Source organism: Strix aluco, chromosome 7 (assembly GCF_031877795.1).
Source record: "Strix aluco isolate bStrAlu1 chromosome 7, bStrAlu1.hap1, whole genome shotgun sequence".
Taxonomy (NCBI): domain Eukaryota; kingdom Metazoa; phylum Chordata; class Aves; order Strigiformes; family Strigidae; genus Strix; species Strix aluco.
The window spans coordinates 4,178,175-4,197,750 of NC_133937.1; the positions used below are offsets into that span (position 1 = coordinate 4,178,175).

The window sequence follows — 19,576 nt, forward strand, 5'->3', positions numbered from 1 at the left end:
CAAAACACCCAGCTTGCTAGTTCCCCTTAAAATTAAGTTGGCCCCAATCTCTGCAGTTGATATATTGAATTCAGACCCCATGACAGGTTCAAAAGTGACTGCCATGCCATCACTAAGTGTTGACAGATTTATTCTGCCAGAGAGAGGGCACCCAGGAGCACCAGAGCAGCCCACATTAGGGTCTCTTGACTTTCCCATTGTGTGTTTAGAATATTTCCTTTGGGCCAGCCTCGCTGGATTTTACAATTCACTTGCCATGAGCTGCTCTGTACAGCAGCAAGCTGTATGGAGGAGTGGAGGGAGCTGCCCTGTAAATCCTGGTTAACAAATTTCAATCTCTTAACCATTACCTACCTGCCCTTTGCTCTGTTACACCTCCAGCATGGCGAGGGCAAGCAGTGCTACAGGATGCTCGGTACTCCTTCGGGATAACCATGAAACCCTCTCTGCTCCAGCACAGCTCGTCTTGCTGGCCCTGTATGTGGCATTGGGGTGCAGGTGAAGCAGCCCAAACCCCGCTTTGAGCATTGGGGTGTCCCTAGAATCTGCCCTGAGCCCATGCGTGGGTCTGCGTTGTGGAAGGTCTCTCAAGTGTGGGTAATATTGACTTGAGGGGCCGTCACAGCTTCGGTTAAGCGTGGACTGGCTTTGTTTCTGCTGCTCGGATGTCACGGTCCCTTGTGCTGATGTGATCTGAGGCTCTTCTCCAGTAGTGGGTTTTTTGACATGATAGACAGCAGCAGGTCGGAAATATCAGGCGAATCCCTCTGAGCTGATGGGTTACTGACTCGAATAGGCTGTGCCATCTCCTCAGGTGCTTTCCTAGCCTGGCATGTCAACGCGGATGAAAATCCCAAGGAGAAACCTCTGGAGAGAAACCCATGTGGTCATCTGAAGCCTTTCCATTTCAGCACATTGCCCGTGGGTTTGTCACATGCTTCTGCCTGTTTGCTCATGAAAGAGGGAAAAAAAGGAAAATAGAGCATGCATGATGTGTCATGGGCTGTTTTGACATCTGGGTGGCGAAGGCTGCCTGGTGTGCTCTCCTCGAAGGCTCAGAGAGCTGGAGATGGGTGGTGGCTGGCCCTGGCTCCCAGGCGGTGGCCAGCTGCGTGTGCACTGGTGCTGCTGGGAGGTGAGGTATCTGGGTCTGTCTGTGTTTGTCTCATAGGCAGTTGTATGCAGAAACAATCCAGACTAGAGCATCTTGGGGCCTTCTAGAAAAAAATGGATGCTATTTCGGTTTGATGAAGAAAGGCTGGATGCACGTGCGATGGAGGAAAAAAGCAAGGAAGAGACTCAGGTTGGACCTTAGATACTGGAGACGTAGAAGGCTAAAGGCAAACAGCTGGCAAAAGCAAACAAGATGTAAAACTCCACTAATTCCAACACAAGTGCAAGCAAATTAACAAAGCATGTCTGATAGTAGTAGGGTTACATAAAAACTGAGGCCCCACCAGTTCATCATTTTCCTGTGTGGCTGCCCATGTGCCAAGGAGCCAAACGCATCTTTGAAGGAAAAAGGGAAAGAAGAGTGTGGGAGAAGAAGAAGGCTAATGATGTTTTCCTTCACAGTCCCATGGTGCCCTCAAGGTAGGTGTTAAGAGTGTAGTTTGGAGGAAATTGAGGACTTTACAGTGAAATTCATCCTAAGGTGGCACTGCTGGAAGCGACGTGAGTAAAGGAGGAGCTGGTGTCCTGGCTCTGGGCCTCCTCCAGATCTCTCCATTCCCCACCCTCAGGAGGGGACGACGCACTCGCGCTTTGGTGACGTCCAGCAAAAATCAAGCCCTGGGGAAAGCTTTTGTTCTCGCCAGGCCGTAGCCCAGGCCGTGATCCCGCTGCTTTTAGGAGAGCGCTTGCCATTTAAAACTGTGGGGACCCCCAGCGCGGCTTGTGGTGCATCGGCAAGAGGTCAGATGGAGTAAATATTTAAAAAAAAAAAAGGGAAAAGGAGGGAAAAAAGGAGCGTGGGGGGTGGGTGGGTAAAAAAAAAAGGAAAAAAATTAAAAAAAAAAAGGGGGGGGGGCAGGCTGTGCCCGGGTACCGCTGGGCCGCACGGCCCCGCCCCTCCCCGCACTGTGGGGCGTGGGCAGGGGCGTGGTCGTGGGAGGGACCGCCCACCCATGGGGGCGTGGTCGAGGTGAGGCAGCACATGTGGGCGTGGCTTGTGGTGGGACCCGCCCTATATGGGCGTGGCTTATGGAGGGCCCACCCCCTCGGGGGCGTGTCCGGGGCGTGGCGGAGCGGCCTGGCCCGGCTCGGCGGGGAAGGCGCCGGCGGGGGCCCGGTGAGTGCTGGGGAGGGGGGGGGGGGCGGGAGGATGAGCGGGGCTGGATGCGCGGAGGGACGGATGCGCGGAGGGACGCGGCGCTTCCCCCGCCTGAACTTAAAGGCTCTTTGCAAACCCCCTGATTTCCGGCATTTCCCCCGGCGCCTGGCCGGGCCCTTCTCCGCGGCCGCTCGGCGAGAGTTCACCCGCCGCCCTGCAGAGCCCGGGCGGGGCCGGCACCGTTCACGAGTCGTTTTGCAAAGCCCGGCGTTGCTGCGGCAGCTGACGCTCGCCTTGCTAAGCCTGCGGGTGTGGCGATTAGTTTACAGCTCGTTTTCCAAAACCCGATGATGTTACGCCAGTTTATGAGTCATTTTACAAAGCCTCGATGGCGTTATATTAGTTTACAGGCCGGTCTGCAACGCCTGCTGGTGTTGCATTAATTTACGAGTCATTTTAGAAAGCCGGATGGTGTTATACTAGTTTACAGGTTGCTCTGGCGTCGATTGTTTACAAGCTGTTAATTTTTTCTGGAGCCTTGGCTGAGCTGAGAGGTTTCCTGCTTGTGCAAGGCCAAGGGGACGGGTTAATTATTAATTACGGACAGAACCAGGGGTGCTGCTGTGGCAGAGCCCATCCCCGCTGTGTCCTGGCCCCCTCTCCCACGCCTTTCGGGGCTCCAGCCACCCCTGTGCTCAGCCGGTTCAGCTCACTCACCCGGCATTTGCCGGCAGGCCGAAGAAGGGAGCCACACACAGCAGCTTGCGAGCAACGGTTTGCAACCCTGACGTGATAATATCTTTTTTTGGTGGTTGTTTTTTGCAGCGTGCCAGCGCTATGCACCCAGCAGCCAGCAGCTTTCCCCCAGACGAGGAGCCCCTGATCGAGGAGCTCTTGGTCAACAGATACAGCCGGCAAAAGCCAAGCGACCGCTTACATGGGGCCTACGTGATTTTTTTCCTCCTGGGCATCGGGACCCTGCTGCCCTGGAATTTTTTCATCACAGCAAAACACTACTGGATGTACAAGCTGCAAAACTGCTCGGATCAGGCAGGCCCGGCCGGACAGGCGGCATCAGATCTGCGGGTGAGTGTGCTGCTTTCAAGGCAGGAAAAAAAAAGCTGATTTCCTTCCTACTTTGCTCTTTTTCGCCTCCACTTCCCCAGAACGTGAGTGAACGTCCTCTAGGGTTTTGTCAGCTGCAAATCAGGGGTAGAGGTTTATTTGGGGAGCACAAGTACTTGCAAGAAAGATGCTTAAAACTAAGAGCCGTAGCACTTTGTGATCTTTTACCTGTATTTGAAGTGCTAAGCTTTAAGGTGTCTTTAAAAAATTTGGCTTAACCTGTCCCATAAGCAAGGCTGCCTTTCACAGGACAATTTCTGTGGTGCAAGGTATAAATCTCTGTGGTTGTTTTTGTCCTTCACGCTTGGTGAGCACCCATGTCCCACGGGACTCTGTGCTGTCCCAGCCAGACTTGGCTGCAACTCCCTGCGGGCCGGGAGATAAATTGCTCTGAGCTTCTGGCCCCATGGCGAGGCATCGAACGCATTTTAGGCATTTTCTCCCTTGCACTGGCTGGTGCAGCCCGTCGTTCAGAGGCAGCAGCAGGGCTTTGCATGAGCACCAGCCCTGGAGCCGGTGGCTTTTGATAGTCTTGAGGCTCTCCAGATGCTTTACTGCTTTTCCTTCAAGATCTGTCAAGTGTGGCTGGAGTATTTCCTTGCAGCGATAAACATCTGGCTTTTGGCAGATGGGATGAAGAGCTTGTCACGGGGCGATTGATGAGCCGGCCGTGGGGCGACAGGCTTGATAGCCTCTCTTTTTCTCCCCCAAAAAGCCGCCTTCTCTTGCTCCTTCTGCCATGGCAGGATTATTTCCCTGTGCCCCCCTGACAAAGCAATGGTGTTTCTTTGCGGCTGGAAAAAGTGTCTGTGTGATGAGGCTGTGTTCTGTCCTCCTCCTGTTGCCAAGCTTGTTCAAGTGGTTTGGGCATATTTTATTTTTATATAAGCACAGAGCCAGGTGTGACGCCCACGTTTTCTCTATGATTTCTCACACCAGTACGTCATCCACGGCTGTTCTAATTTTAATGGTTGTTAAGCTGTCTGCGTTTTTGATGGGGAGGAAGCAAAGTGTCACCAACGGTGCTTGTACCAGGATGCTGAAGTACCAGTGTGCTCGTGTAAATCGAGATACTGGGTGGATCAAACTGATGGAGACCAAGTCCCCGTGGTGCCCGAACATCACAAATAGGGTGCCCCTGCGCTAGCAAGGGTGCTCAGAGAGGGGGCGAAGGGTGCTCTGCTACCATGTGTCCTCTGACATTCCCTGCATCCCACTTGCTCCTCATTGCTTCTGTCATGCTTATCCAAGGCAATTCTTGATAAAGCTGTTTTCAAGTAGAGTAAGTATGTCTTTCTCCTAAAAATTCTTGCACAACTGTATTCCCAGTTGGATCAGCCATTGCTTGGACGAAAAGATGTTTCTCCTCTTTCTGTATGGCTGTGGTGCAATGCTTTTTACTTCCTCCTGTGAAAAGCAACCCGGCTTTTCCGTGGCGGTCGAGCCTGATCAAAAATAAACCTGTCAGACCCATTTCTGCACTGGGATGGCAAGCCACGGTGCTGCAGCAGGAGGGCTTACCTGCAAACAGAGCTGGACTCTGGAAAGGTGCATCTGTGACTGGCAGCCTGCTCTTGGCTCCAGCCTGCTCACCACAGCTAATTTCATGCCCCATGCTCCAGGTAACGCTTCGGTGCCTTCAGCCCCACCGTGGGCCTGGTTTGCTTTTCCAGCCCGACAGGAGCCCAGCTGCTGAGTCCGGACTGGAGCAGCATAAAAACTACTTAGCAAAAGCATCTTGGCAACGCCGGCTGAAGCTGGTGACTAATTTGCCACCGCGACGCTTTGTTCTTGTTTGGGGTTTTTTTAAGGTACCAAGCGTACAGCGTCGATCACGGCAGCGTGTTTGAAGATGCTGTAGTTAATATAGGGTCAAATACCTCCATTATGTGCCTCAGCTCCATGGCTGAGGGATGACACCTTCCTCGTGAGAGGCAGAGGTGGGAGAAAGGCGACTTTGGACAGGGAGGAAGATGTTGGGTTTGCTTAGGGAGTTATTATTATTTATTATTAGCCAGGAAGGGGGTGACAGTCTTTCAGTGTTTGCGTTTCTCCTCTAAAACCATGTCAGCGATAGGGAGCTCAGCCTTTGCAAGCAAGGGATGCCCAGAGGAGATGAGCCAGCTGGTAAGGGAGGGCTCAGCAGAAAGGGAGAGAACTAGGTATATCTTGCATAGCCAAAAACTTCCTCTGAAAGCATGTCTGTGATGTGTGGGAATACCCACACAGGGAGAAGAGTTACCATCTGAGCTGGATTAACACCTAACAAGCAGGAGTGAAGAGGTGAGATGGGTATGGAGCCTGATACTTTCCCTTGATCTGAGCATGGATTAAGTTTGCCACCCACCATTCTGCTGCTGCATTAAACATGTGGTGTGAGGGCTTTCCTTTTTCACAGAAACAACAGCAATTGAAACACTTCTACCTCGCTTTTCTTTTCCAGCAGCGTTTGGCCGTGGGTAAGGCAGGGTAAAATTTCCCAGTGCAGTACAGGCTTCTCAGTTTCTTAAATACTTTCCCTAATTCTCTTCCCACCGCTGGTGTGAGCATGTTTCCCCGGGGTGCTTGAAACGCAGCATCTCTGCTGGATTACTTCAAGTACACTTCTGCTTGGTGGAAAGCGTTATACAGTCTTTTTTCCTCCCCAAAAGAAAAAGAAAATTAACTTGGAAGTATATTAAATATTCCCAGGCTGGTCTGGGGGTTAGTTTTAAGTAGGTTGGTAAATAAGTCTTAGTTTTAGCAACCAACTTTGCATTTTGCTTTGTCTTCTCTCCTATAATTCATTGTATGGCTGTAGAGCTTTGAGCCTCCTGCTTCGCCAAGCTGATGCTGTAAGTGCAGGCATTTATGTCTCTGCATATATGGACCCTCTAGGAGCGATTATTCTATTTCCTGTTGCTTACAGTAAAGCTCCTGATAGGGAAGAATAAATGAACACGCTTGTAAACTGATTAAAAGACTACAATGCAAAGCTGAAAAAGAAAAAAAAAAGTAACGTGCAGAGAAAACGTGCCAAGTACCTTCTCGCGCTTGGACGCGACGTGGCCCTGTCTCTGTAGCTAGGTAACTGCAGAAAATGAAAGCCCATGGCGATGGGGGTGGATATGTAGGTCATCCTCTTTGTGTGAGCACTGTCCTACCTCTGGCTGAGATTCCCGCAGAAAAAACAGGGGATTAAGCACCTTGAGGGGAGGAGAGGGAGCAGACGCGCTTTAACAGCCTAATACATAAAATGGATTGAAAATGTAAGCATTTGGCTGCAATCTTGGCAAAGAAATCTCTCTCTCTCTGCTGTGGTTATTGTTTTCTGCGTGCACAGCCTGACCTCTGTGCGAGGTGGACTGGTGAATATTGACTGATGCTGCAGCTGACTTGCTCAGATGATATACGAGTCCCCGGAGTGAATGTGTGTTGAGTCTCAATATTGTTTCTCAATGAGTTTCGCGCGTGCAGAGAGGGAAAGTGGGAGGGAGAATAATGTCCCTGTGTCCCCACTCAGGCTGCTTTTGCTCGAGCATGTTCTCAGGCATGGTGTCCCAGTCACTTTGCATGGGGAGGGATGCACAGGTTTGCTAGACATTGTGGGCTTTTGAGGCAGGTAACTAATAGTATTAATGCTGTTGTGTCCTGATTTATGAAAAACAGCCCTCACGGAGCTCAAGTAAGAGAAAATGTTCAGGGGGGGTTGTCCAGGATGCTGAAGCCAGCTGGAGAAGTTCAGACCTCGTTATTTCAGGTGCTGCCCCATGGGGCCGGTGCAGTAGTAAGGAAGGTGTTTCCTTCACCATTTTTGCTTCTGAATTTGTTATGTCCCTAATTTCCTGAAATATCCCAGGGCTGTTGCAGGACAAAAAAGCCCCGGGAGCCCATTCCTGCTGCCTGTTGTCCTGAGCAGTTTTGCAACGCAATGCAATGAGGTGGATGCCTACAGCATAACTCCCCATTTGTGCTGTATTGTGCCATATTTAGGAGCCGAAATTCGTGTGTTGTTCTCCCCCTACCTTTTCTTCTTTGTTGTTTTTTGTTCCTGGCAGGATTTTTTTGAGAGTTACATCTCCATTGCTTCGACTGTGCCCTCGGTGCTGTGCCTGATCGGAAACTTCTTACTGGTCAATAAGTAAGTGCTGCTCTGTTCACGGGTCTGTTAGCTGCTGCTCTCCCCGGCTTTGCCTGCGTCACTTCTGCCTTTCTCTGGCTTCAGCTGTGGCTCCCAGCTCAGCCTTCCCCTCCTCTGGTGGCAAGCCACGGGGCACACGGGGCATCGTGAGCACAGCTTCCCTGTGCAGCCAAAATCCCCTCATCTACTCCTGCCTGAATCGCAACCGGCTGAGATGAAGCAGGGTGAGGCACTCTGCTCCCCACCAGCAGCACCCGTGTCTGGAGTTGGCTTGAGTTGCACCACTGTAAATAAATTCCTAATAAATTCCTGGGTTAATTGCTTGGCAAATGGTCTTTCCTCTTAAAAATGCCATCGTTGGGGACCGGCTGATGAGGGCTAGGCTCATCCAGGCAGGAGTAATGCCTTGCTCTGGTCCTATCAGCAGCTGAACTGGGTTGATGGACCATCTCTGCCTCATTGCAAGCTTGACTTAAACCTAAAATAGCCACCTCCCCTCATTTGTACCGTTCCTTATCCCAGATCAAACTCCTTCATGTTTGGAGGCAAAGGGGAATGCATTTGTGTGCTTAATCTCTAGATCCTGGCTGTCGGTCTGGCTCCCCACCTCTGGGCCTTGCCCCCTCCATCCTGCCCCCACTCCAGCCCATCCATTCTCCCAGCTGGGCGATAAGCCCCCTCCGTGCCTGGGATTGCTTTCACCCACCCAGCCATGTTTCCCAGGCAGGCTTTATTGCTGCAGCTGTACATTGCTCCAGCGATGGGGATAGCTCCTGATTTCTGGGAGAAATGGGTATTTTACAGCTCCATTGGGCTTATAGTCCTACTGATGGCAAAAGTGGAAATTGCAGAGTTAACGTCTAGAGGCTTCTGAGAAAAATCATTATTTTTTATTCCTCATCTCCCCCCACCTTTCTTTATTTTCTTTGATCCTTCTCATAGCAGAGGAGTTGGTGTCCTCTGCATCACGCCTTCACGTTATAGTTTTAAACATAGGAGTCTCTCCTTTCCCTTGTCCCCAGGGTGCCCGCCAGCGTCCGGATCTTGTCCTCCCTCTTTGTAATGTTGGCCGTCTTCCTGGTGATCACGGTGCTGGTGAAGGTTGACACCTCTGCCTGGACCACCCGCTTCTTTGCCCTCACCATCGGCTGTGTGATCATCGTCAGCAGCGCCTCGACCATCTTCACCAGCAGCATCTTTGGGCTGAGCAGCCGCTTCCCTATGAAGAACTTGCAGGCGCTGATCTCAGGTTGGTGACCCCCAGCCACGCCGTCCCGGTGGGATCATGTTCTTGGGTTTTCTGTGGTTGGGTGGTTGGTTTTCTTTCCCTCCTGCATCTGGGATTTCATCACATGGGGGTTTATTTTAGAAACTTAACTTTGCCTTAAAGATAAAGGGAAGTTGCTGAAGGAGAACATGCTTGGTCACATGAGCCGTTGCTTTTGTTTCTGTAAATACCCATAAACCGAAGTGTTTGAGGGCTCAGCGGAGATGAGGAGAGCAGCAGTCCTTCGCCATCCCTGCCCGAGGGGCAAACACCCTGCAGAGCAGCCTCAGCCAGCGTGACAGCTTGACCTGTTGTTTGTTCTGTGCAGGGAGAAGGAGGAAAGAGATACATCCCTCAGTTCCTCTGTTTGCAGCTGGAGGAATCTTCAACTTTGCATTGTCTCCTCCTTTCCGTTCAGCATTTCCATGCGTTTTCATGAGTGATGAGGGGCACATTGGGAGCCGTGAGTGATGAGCTCCCTGGAGGGTTGATAACATTATAAATGGGCTGTGGAACGGCTGACAAACCAAGAGGAGAAGGGGAAAAAAATCAAGACTGAGAAATTCTGCCCAGGGCTGAGACAGGAGTGTTTTAATGAGTTTAGCCCAGTGGGGGATATCACCACATCCCCAAGATGGCATACCTGTTGCTGCTGGCTTGAATTCCCATCTGGTGGAGTGCAGAAGAGAGGTGGTTATATGTGTGCCAGTAGAAATCCAGGTTTAGGGTTTGGGCAGGGTTTAGACCTTCTCTACAGGACTCAGCACATGCAAGCCCAGGTTGGGTCCCATCCTGACCCTTGTGCAGTGCTGCCCCTGTGTTGGAAGGGGGTGCAGGATGGGACTTGGGCTGCAGTGCAGCCCCACAAATAGCTGTGTTGCAGCAAGGTGTGGAAATGGAGATGAGGTGGTGTGTGCAGTTGTACCCAGAGCTGGGTTTGAGGACTAGTGTGTGGGGCAGGGAGGGTGAGCTGCTTCCCCTAGGGGATTTGTGCACGCCAGGAGGTGTTAAGAAGGGGATGCTGCTGTTTCTGGGTTCCATCAGAGTCCTCACTGGAGGTGCTGTGGGTTGCTCTCTGCCACCTCGATGCCCCTCACCTGCGCCCATCTTGGTCAGGCTCAGCCCTGGGCCCTGAGCTCCATCTCTCTGGTCCCCTGCACAGGTCAGGCCATGGGCGGCACAATCAGCGCCATCGCCTCTGTGATAGATCTGGCAGCAGCGGCTGATGTTACAGACAGTGCCCTGGCCTACTTCCTCACCGCCGACATCTTCCTCGTCGTCTGCGTCATGGTGTACCTCCTCCTTCCCAGGCTGGAGTACTCCAGGTGTGTGCACCCGCCTGCCACAGGCATCCCACAAGCACGGGTTGGGAGGATTTGCTACTGTTGATGCCGAGCCGGGTTGCTGGGGAGACTCATGGGGTGCTTGCTGTGCTAGTCCCTGCTCTTGTCACCCCCCGGCATCCCCACGCGCTCTGCTGCCGCCAGCCATGCTTCCCCATTTGAACAAAACCACAGACAAACTGAGCACCACCCGCCCTGGCACGTGCTGGGCTTCTGGCAATCCTCCCCGGGGGAGAGGGGTGCTGACGCCGGGGCTTCCAAAATGCATGAAATCAGCACAGAGCTGTAATCTGGCAGCAGCCAGCCAGGTGGGTTCCTGTAGGGCATCTGTATCTGCAACATCGTGCACCTATGTGCGTGACCCATTGGTCTTGTTGGTGCTTGCAACCCCCAAATGCCTGCGTGCAGTCAGTCCCCTCTGTGAACCACCAAGGGGGTAAAGGGGTCCCCGTGGTGTGGAAGAGGGGGTGGTGGGTCCCTGAGGGTCACCTTTCCGTACAAGGTGGGAGCTGGAGGTGCAATGGCATCGCTGCAAACCACCTTTGCTCGGTCCAGCATAGATATTCCTGCGTCACCAACTTCCCCCTTGCTCTCTCTCCTAATCTGTTCGTTTCCCACACACTCACATGTCTAAAAATTTCCCTCCTTCTCTTTTTTCCAGGTATTACATGAGCAGCCAGAAGGAGAGCCCGTCTCTGGCTCCCGTGCCACCTGACAGCTCTGCAGAGGATGAGGCAGATCTGGGAGGCACTACAAATACTTCCTTCCTCACAAAAAGCGCTGGCATCCCCCCGATCCGCCCCATCCTGCAGAAGACCGCCCTCCTCGGCTTCTGCCTCTTTTACGTCTTCTTCATCTCCATCATCATCTTCCCTTCTCTCTCCTCCAACATCGAGTCGGTCAGCAAGTCCTCGGGAAGCCTGTGGAGCACCAAGTACTTTGCACCGCTCACCAGTTTCCTCCTGTACAACTTCGCTGACTGGTGCGGCAGGCAGATCACTGCCTGGATCCAGGTGCCCGGCCCCAGGAGCAAGATGCTGCCCGCCCTCGTCCTCCTCAGGACCATCTTCCTCCCTCTCTTCATCCTCAGTAACTACCAACCCCGGGCTCACATCCGGACAGTGGTCTTCAACCAAGACGTCTACCCAGTGGTCTTCACGGTGCTGCTGGGGCTGAGCAATGGCTACCTGGGGACGCTGGTCATTGTCTACGGCCCCAAGATTGTGCCAAAAGAGCTGGCCGAGGCGGCGGGGGTGTTGATGACGTTTTACCTCATGCTGGGGCTGGCTGTGGGGTCCGCCTGCTCTGTTCTCATTGTCCACCTCATGTAGAGGAGCAGCCGGGGGGGATGCCCTCGGTTTGCAGTGCTGCTGTCAGGTATTTAGGGCTTTTTCCCCAAGCAGCCAGGCATGCTGTGGTTTTGGGGCAGGCTGTCTGTCTTGGGGTAGGGGGGATTTGCATCCAAGGGGAAGCCCTTCTGAGAAGGGGTGTCCCCTGTGCTTGGGAGGTCCTGTCAGACATTTGTCACTCCCGGGTTTGACCAGAGCAAATGGACCAAAAAAACCTTGTCCTCCCCAGGGAGCTCAGGGAAGCACCAGGTGCACAGGGAAACCTGTCCCTCACCCCGGTGCCAGTGGGCAAGGGTGGCTTGCTGGTGCCACCACACTGGTTTTAAGCTGAAACCAGGGCTTTTGACAGCGCCTTGGTTTTTGCTGCCTCATTGTTACAAGTTTAGCCCTGCAGTGTTTTGGTGGTCTCAGGGGGGATCCCCCTTCATCGAGCTGTGATGGTGATGTTGAGCTAAAGGGAATTTGAGTCCTGGAGCACCTTCAGGCAAGCTTTGGGAGTGGGTAGCAGCCACTCCAGGGAGCAGGGCACCATTTCGGGGGGATTTCATACCTTCATGCCCCAAGAAACGTACGTAAGGGAAACATCTCCACTCAGACTTCTACTTGCTTTAATTTTTCCAGATGAGATTGAATTGAGGGATCATCCACCTCCCAGCATGGTGCTACTAGTCCCAGGGCTGTATGTCATGGCCAACCTGAGACCATTTCTCCTGCTGTGACTGCTGTGTGACCGTTGTGGACACCAACTTAACCTGTCTGCAGCTGAACCCCAAGGAGAGTGAAATGCTAAGTGGTCCTAACCTAAGTTTTTTAAGGTGCCTTTACTCTGTGGTGAGAAAGGTTCATAAAAGCCAAGGAGAGGTCTTAAGAGAGGCTCTGATGTGATGTTCACAGCAGAAAGCTGATTAATTTACATAGACAGGCGGCATATGGTCTCCAGATGTTTTCAGAGGGGTGAGCTACTGTGACACCCAAAAATACGGCCCACCCAAAGAGAACTGGCTTTTAAAGTCACTTAAACTTCCCTATGCAAATGCAGCCTGAACTAAATACAATTATTGTATTTATTTTCTCAAATGGGGTGGATTTATGACCTAGGAGAGGTGAACTGGTAAGGAAAGATGTAATGGCATAACTTGGCATTGCAGCTGATGCTTCGGGGATGCTATCTGTTGAAAATACTTCCTTTAAGACTGGATTATTAGCAAATGCTCTGTTAGTGGGATGTTCTCTCAGCATCTCCCGCTTGCCCGAGTAGCGGCGAAGCTGCTGGTCTGGGTTGCCAGGCCATCTCCTTGCTGTGCAGGATGTGGTGGTTAGCGAGAGGGAGGATGTGGGGCTGGTGCCTTTCTACCCACAGCCACCCCAGCTTTGCTGGGAGAACAGCAGGATTGACGGTCGTTATTGCCACAGCGTGGCACATAGGCTTGATGGGTGTTGTTTTATTATATAAATCCTTTCTGGTGTTTAGGTTGGGCTCATTGGCCATACACACACAGTTTTGCTTTACGGCTGATTTTTATTTAACTGTAAAATCCAGACATGAGTGGAAAATTTGCAGGGTGTGTGGTACCAAGGAGCAGCTTTACGGCACATGACTTTGCACATGCGGGCTCTTAATCCTGTTGCTTTGGTAGGTTTGCAGCCCTCTATCCCCAGCGCTTGGCCAGGGGCTGCTTTGCCCAGCGTTGACCCAGGTGAAGGTCCACCTCAGCTCGAAGGGCAGCCCAAAGGCTGAGGGTAGTGATGCTGGGCAGCTGGCTGGGTGCTGCTCATGGGGGTGAGCACTCCCATCGCCTCTACGGGCGCTGGAGCATTGCTTGGAGTAATGCAGTAGTCAGTCATGGCTGAAAAGCCCAAGCCAACCTCGTGTGGGCAACTGAAATGTCCTTTTGTGGCCTTCGGTGCTTCCCACTTGAGATTCTGACGCGTGGTCTGCTCTTCTCAACTCATACATTTTCCCCCAGTCCCAGGTATGATGATGTTCTGCTCGTTAGCTGACTGCTTTGCATCTCTGCTGATCCTCTCCCTCATGTTAGAGACCAAATACCTCCTGAGACAGAACTTAATTATCCGGTACCGTTGCTAATAAAGTTAATTCTTGGTACTGTGCAACTGCTGGTGTCTGGAGTGATTTCTCTTGGAGACGCACTGATGCATGCAGTTTTAGCTTGCATTTTTCCTTCTGTTCTTCCTTCTCTCCCAGCTTGGATTGTAAATTCAGAGAAATCACTGACAGGGGCCGGGTGAAGGAGCCCTGAAAGAATTGCTTTGAGAGCTCAGTTATTCTAATTTAATATCTCCAAATGACCTGCAGGTAGGTGTGGAGAGCATACTTATTGCATCTGCAGGGGGAAGCAAGCAAAAAGGGAATTTATCCTTTGTCTTTGATGGTATTCAGCTAAGGAAAGTTAAGAGAAATGAGGGGAAAAATCAATACAGGTTCAAATTGGGCAAGAATCAGGTCTGGGTATAAAGCAGGGACTGCTGGTGTGAGCACCGTGATACGGGGGTGGGTGCTGACAGGCAGCCTGAGCCATGAGCTTGCGGGTGATCCCCCTGCAAAAGGGGGTGGGTAGTTTGTAGGGTATTGAGTATAATGGCAGGGAAGTAATTAGTGCCGTGTACTGTCTGGACAAAGTTGCATGTGATGCTCTGCATGGGCCATATCAAAGAGCTCAAGGTAAGAAAATGCAGAATGATGAGGAAAACAGTGGATGCAGGGCAGAATGAAGGATGCTGTATTTCAGATGCATTAGTCAAAATGCAACCATGGTTTATTTTTTGACGGTTTTAAATAATGTATCTTTGATAAGGAATGCAGCCGTCAACCCCAGTTTCCAGTTCAGGAATATGTGTGCTCCCTCTGCACCAGCATCGAGGTGGCACAGCCAGCAGAAATGCTGTGGGGGTCAAAACCTACTTCATGGTATTTAGCAAGGGGATTACGCTTTTTTCTTCTAGGAGCTTTACAAGAGGGAGCTGATCCCCAGGTCTTGGGACCTGGGACACCTGAGGTGCAGAGGAAGACTTTGGCTGTGGGCAGAGTTGTGAGCTGAGCTTGGGTCTGTGGGTCTTCCTTGCCTGTCCAAAACAGCGTTGTCAAATTTTACCTCTTTAATTAACACCATGCCCTCAGCTCCTTAAGAGAGACTAGCAGGGTTGTAAATGTTTTCACCATCTTCCAGCCAAGGGAAGTGGGTTGTGAGCTGGGCGACGGAGGGGAGGACCACGTGTTCTCTGCAGGGCTTGGCCTCATCTCACCAGTGGGTGTAAAATGAGCAATGCAGGCACTTGCAAAATTCATGAGGGTGGGCCCATGAAGTGAAACTAAATCAAAGATGGGCATGAATCCCTGCACGGCGCCAAGAGGCAGAGCCAGTGTTTGCCCAGCATCGCTGGCAAAATGACCCGGAGGACGGAGAGCCCCCGCGCTCCCCCAGCTCTGCGGAGGGCTGGCAGCCCGGCGCGGTCGGGACGCTGCGCCTGCCCCACGCTGGCTTCTCCGGCGGCCTTTGGTGTTAAATCCAACTGGCCGAGGGGAGATGAAAGCTGCGAACTGGCAAAGCCACACCAGCAAGATGGGGGGCGCGGGGAGCAGAAGGGGGTTGGATGAAAGGGCAGAAAGCAGAGGAGACACATCTTTTGCAGCTTCTGCTCAAAGGAGACTAACTGAGCCTATGCTCGACCTTTTTTTGTCCTCTCTTTCAGCTTCATGGTGCCAGCCACTGCTTCCTGCTTGAGCTGGAGCATTTAAATGTAGGTATTCGGGGCTTTAAAGCAAATATGTGTGTGCTCTAGGAGGAAAGGAAACTTTCCTTATGGAGTGATACTCATCTCCCATCAGTTGCAAGGGGATTTCCCTCTTTCTCTCTGATCTCTGAAGCTCTGCCTAGCCTGTCCCCTCTCAGTGGAGTGCCCCACAGGGTAGAAATGCTGCCACCTCTCCATCTGTGATACCAGCCTTTGCATTATAGAGGCTTTAGTGCAGCACTATTACCCTTTGGGAGGTGGGAGCATCTTTGAAACAACCTCATTATCCTTCAGCATTGCCTTGGTGGTGACCGAAGAGCAGCTCTGCTGCCTTTTGGCTACTCCATTGCATGTATTTTGGGGCAGGACTCATCCTTTCAGTGTTTTGCTGGTCACTGCAGGTCAAAAGCCCAGACAGCTGAAGTGGGATTGCCTTTGGTGACTCGACTGTGGGAGCAGGGGCTCTAGGGTGGTGGTACACGGTACCCAGCAGGCCATCCGCCTGGCAGCACAGAGCGTCCCTGCGCATCTGCATCTGTGCCTGTCCCCAGCATCCCGACGAAGCTCCTAACGAGCTCTGGTGGTCCCCGTGGCCAGCTAGGGGCCAGCGTGCATGACCTCGTTCTTAATTACTGCCCTGTGGCAGCTTCATTTGTATGGGCAGCAGGGTCCCCGGGCAGTGCCCTGTTCTGCACGGCTGCTTGGGCAGCGTGCACAGAGCTGTCACCCCGCCACAGACGAGGTGGTGCTCTCTGACCCCTGCCCCTCCAAAACGCTGCCTCCTCCCCCTCCGCAGCCATGGAAAAGGTACTTTCAGGGTATTTTAGCTCTTGACCCTTTTTCCCCTTCTCACATGCTTGCGTGCACGGGGTTGAAGCTTGCCAACCTCTGCGGCTTTGCGGTGAGCATCCTCCTGAAAAGGGGCACGTGAGCCAAGGGCTCGAAATGCCGGCGGTCATCTTCTGCAACGGGGGCTCGGGGAGGGCCACGGTCCCCAGCAGATGAGCTGAGCTGATCCTGCCCCTCCGCAGGCGCCCCAGAGAAAAAAAACCTCAGCTTTGAAACCTCGCCAGCCAGCTGCAGGCTTGCCCGGCTGCTGTTCTCCTTTTACATGTTTTATGGAGTAATTTGTACTATATTTACACGACGGTGATAAACAGTTTTTAAAATGGAAGCGAAGAAAACGCTGTTGAATGAATTGTTACAAAAAAGCCCTGTTTGCCATTCCAGCAGGGGGAAAAAAAGGGATAAAAATCACCATCCTAGGGACATGCTGTTCATCAGATCTGGGTATTTTTTCCCTTGATTTGTGTGCCTAATGTGAGAAGAAGAAGTCGCAGATGCATGCTGAATTCTGCAGGGAACATATGCATGCATTTAAATCATTTACAGCATTTACTGGTGCAATTGTAAAGCACATTATTTTTCTGCATTTGTAATTAGGCTCTAAACAGATGGTGGAGGACTGTAGCTTCTGATTAGACAGGCTTGTGCTCTGTTGGACGGCACTGTAAGAACAAACTGAGCTGAGAAAGTTTTCTTCCTAATTTATCACGCCATGGTGGGGGGGTAGAGTATCTGGGGCTGGCTGAGCACGAATTCCAGCGTGCCCATAGCAGTCTGGGCAAAGCCTAGCAAGCCAGCGGGTCTGCTCCCTCTGCCATCCCTGCTTGCTGATGGATGGGGCGCACACAGCACCCCCCTCCCCGCTCTGCTTCGATTCCAGATTTTGTAACCCCGCCTCTCTCTGTGCTGCACAGCTTCGGGTACCCAACAGCGCAGGATGGAGCGTCTGCTTTGACAAATGCTTTTAATATGAAGCAGAAGGCTTGGGTTTGAGAAGGGGCTTTAAAGCGGGAGCAAGCTCCAGGCTTGTGGCTGCATACGAGTAGCGAGCGCGCATGCCTGCTGGTAGCTCTGCTCTTTGGCATCGCCTTTTTCTGCTGCCCTGGCAAGCGCTCGGCTTGGTGAGGTGGGTAGAGCTCCCCTGCACCTCTCCTGGGGGCAACCTTGGGAGCTTCAACAGCAACATGGGATTGGCCTGTTGGATCTTCATCTCTAGGACGTGGCTCCCATTTTAAACGCATCCCCTCGGAGACCTGCTAGCCTCATTTTTGACCTTAAGCAGCAGCAGCAGCTCTTCACAGCCAAAGTGCAAGTACCTCCATGCTGAGCCTGTGTTCCCTTGTATGGACCCTCACTCAAGCTGGTCAGGAGTCACTCCTCACTATCCTGTAGTCACACAGAGGAGAATTTATTAGGTGTTTTTTGTACTTCTTCCTACAGTTTCTTATTTTCCTGGCTTACCTCCTTAAATTACAGGCCAATTGGATTAAATGAGAGGCAAATGGAAGAGCAGAGCAACGCAGAAGAGGAATATGATGTGGGGCCAAGCAGCTCAGGTAGAACCATGGGACTGGAAGTTGGGTCACTGGGCAAGCACCATAGGTGCCCTCCAAGTTTCCCCTGAGGCAACTGTGTGACCAAATTTACTTTGTGTCCCCTTTGCTCGTTCCCTCCCAGCTGTGCAAATGGTGATCACCTTCCCTTGTGTTTTTGTCTTGCTGATCCCCTGGGTTACCACCGAGGTTACACACAGGGGTGCCCAAGAGCTGGCCGAGAAGGAGGTTGTCCCCTAGCTGGCATAGCGCTCTGGGTAGTCCCTGACCCCAAAAAGGGGACAACCTGGCCATGCAGCTGAGAGACCGCACTGCAGGGAAGGTGACACGTGCACTGTGCAAAGCCAGCACAGCAAAGGGGGTATGGTGGCTCCACCAGCCATTGACTTTTGAGGTCCCCAGGTCCCCCTTTGACTGCCTGGCCATGTGCTCAGCCCACTGTGGCAGGGCACAGCTCCGTACATGGTGGTACCTTTGCTGCCTGTGCTCAGCCTTTGTACCTCACGATGTCAAGGGGAACAGGATGGAGAAACCACTTGAAAATCATGCAGAAAAGCTGCGTGAGGGGGGGGTGGCGCTGAAGCCGCCAGCTCTGGGTTGAAGCCCTGTGCTGCCTTGCCCAGCAAAACGCAGCGGAGGATTTGTGGTGCTCCTGTGAGGTCGTTAGAGCAGGGGTCACGCTGGCTGGCCTGCCACTGGGTTGTCCTTGCTGCCCAAAGCACCCAGGGAGGATAAGAGGTGTCGCACTGCTTGGGGCCCTCATGCAAGGTTGAGGGTCCCAGCCACCACCTCCTGCAACCTCAGCGCTTGTGGCTTCTCCCAGGGGCCCAGGCACCAGCCACCTCGGGTGGCAAAGCAACTGGAGGGGCAGAGGGCATGGGGCAGGGGGACACATCCAGCCCGGCCTGGGCAGGAGATCCAGAGGGCTGTCGTGTGGATGCTGTGCCTGTAGATGGCACCTTTTACTCTGCCTCTGCTGAGGAAGAAAGAAAAAAAAAAAAAGGAAAAAAAACCAACTGGCTGGTAAGGTAGGGCTCAAACCTCAGAGAAAGATGCCTTTGGTGCGTGGCATGAAGTGTCTCAGGGTAATCATCCCCGGGGAGTAAAGGACCCGGCTCCCAAAGCTGTCCCCTCTCACCTTAACTGCTCTTGCTCAAGATTGCCTGTCACAATCATTGCCAAACAGTCGCTACTCTGTGAATTTACTGACATTCCCTGTCAGTAGGAAATTACACCGAGGGCTGTTTCAAAAGCCAGAAAAGCACCCCCAGCTGCTCGGAGAGTTGGTATGAAGGTTGGGTTTTCTTTTATCCTCATTAACCCCTTCTGGATACAACAAGCCCAGCCAGGGGCCGCTGGGTGCTCTCAGTGTCCTTAGCAGGGGACATGTCCTGTCCGCTTCCATGAGTACAGCTTGGGCTACGAAGGGAGACGTTGCATTTTTGCAAACAGGCTGCTTTGGGGTCTGCAAAGGGCAGAGCTTCAGGGCTTCGGGCAGGTCTGTTTGGGGTGGTCCTACAAGGCTTTCTGGAGCTCACACCTTGATCCTTCTGGCTGCATGTTATCACCATGCTCTGGCTATCTAGTGCCTGTTGCCCTGGCCCAGCTGGGGATGCTCAGTCCAAGGGTAGATCAGCTGGACCCACCTCTAAATGTGAGCTGGCAGATCCCCGATGAAGGATGCCACATGAATTGGGCATGTGCTACAAATGTGTGCCTAGCTCCTGACCTTCCCATCATCTTTAAACACATTTGCTTTACCCTCCATATGGACTAGAGGCAATCTGAAACGCAGTACTTTGATATTTCTAAAGGAAAAAAAAAGAGAACAGCTGCTCTTTCAGCACTTTTCTTCTACAGAAAGAAAATGTGAGCAATCCCTTAACTTTGCTCAGATTCCTCTCCAGCTTCCTTCACTTATAAATTCCTAAACAAACAGCATGATCCT

General features: G+C 52.3%; 1 protein-coding gene across 2 annotated transcripts; it reads left to right on the forward strand.

The window, feature by feature from the left end:
* Positions 1–2,237: 2,237 nt before the first annotated feature.
* Positions 2,238–13,591, forward strand: SLC29A3 (solute carrier family 29 member 3). 2 transcript variants are annotated; one of them, XM_074830231.1, is made up of 6 exons: positions 2,238–2,290; positions 3,098–3,358; positions 7,435–7,517; positions 8,540–8,766; positions 9,947–10,109; positions 10,789–13,591. In XM_074830231.1, the coding sequence occupies exons 2-6, from the start codon at positions 3,110–3,112 to the stop codon at positions 11,456–11,458; spliced, it is 1,392 nt and encodes a 463-aa protein (XP_074686332.1). In that variant the 5' UTR covers positions 2,238–2,290; positions 3,098–3,109; the 3' UTR covers positions 11,459–13,591. The 2 variants fall into 2 exon arrangements, with proteins under 2 accessions (XP_074686332.1, XP_074686334.1); XM_074830233.1 differs by lacking the exon at positions 2,238–2,290 and adding an exon at positions 2,497–2,581.
* Positions 13,592–19,576: the final 5,985 nt, after the last annotated feature.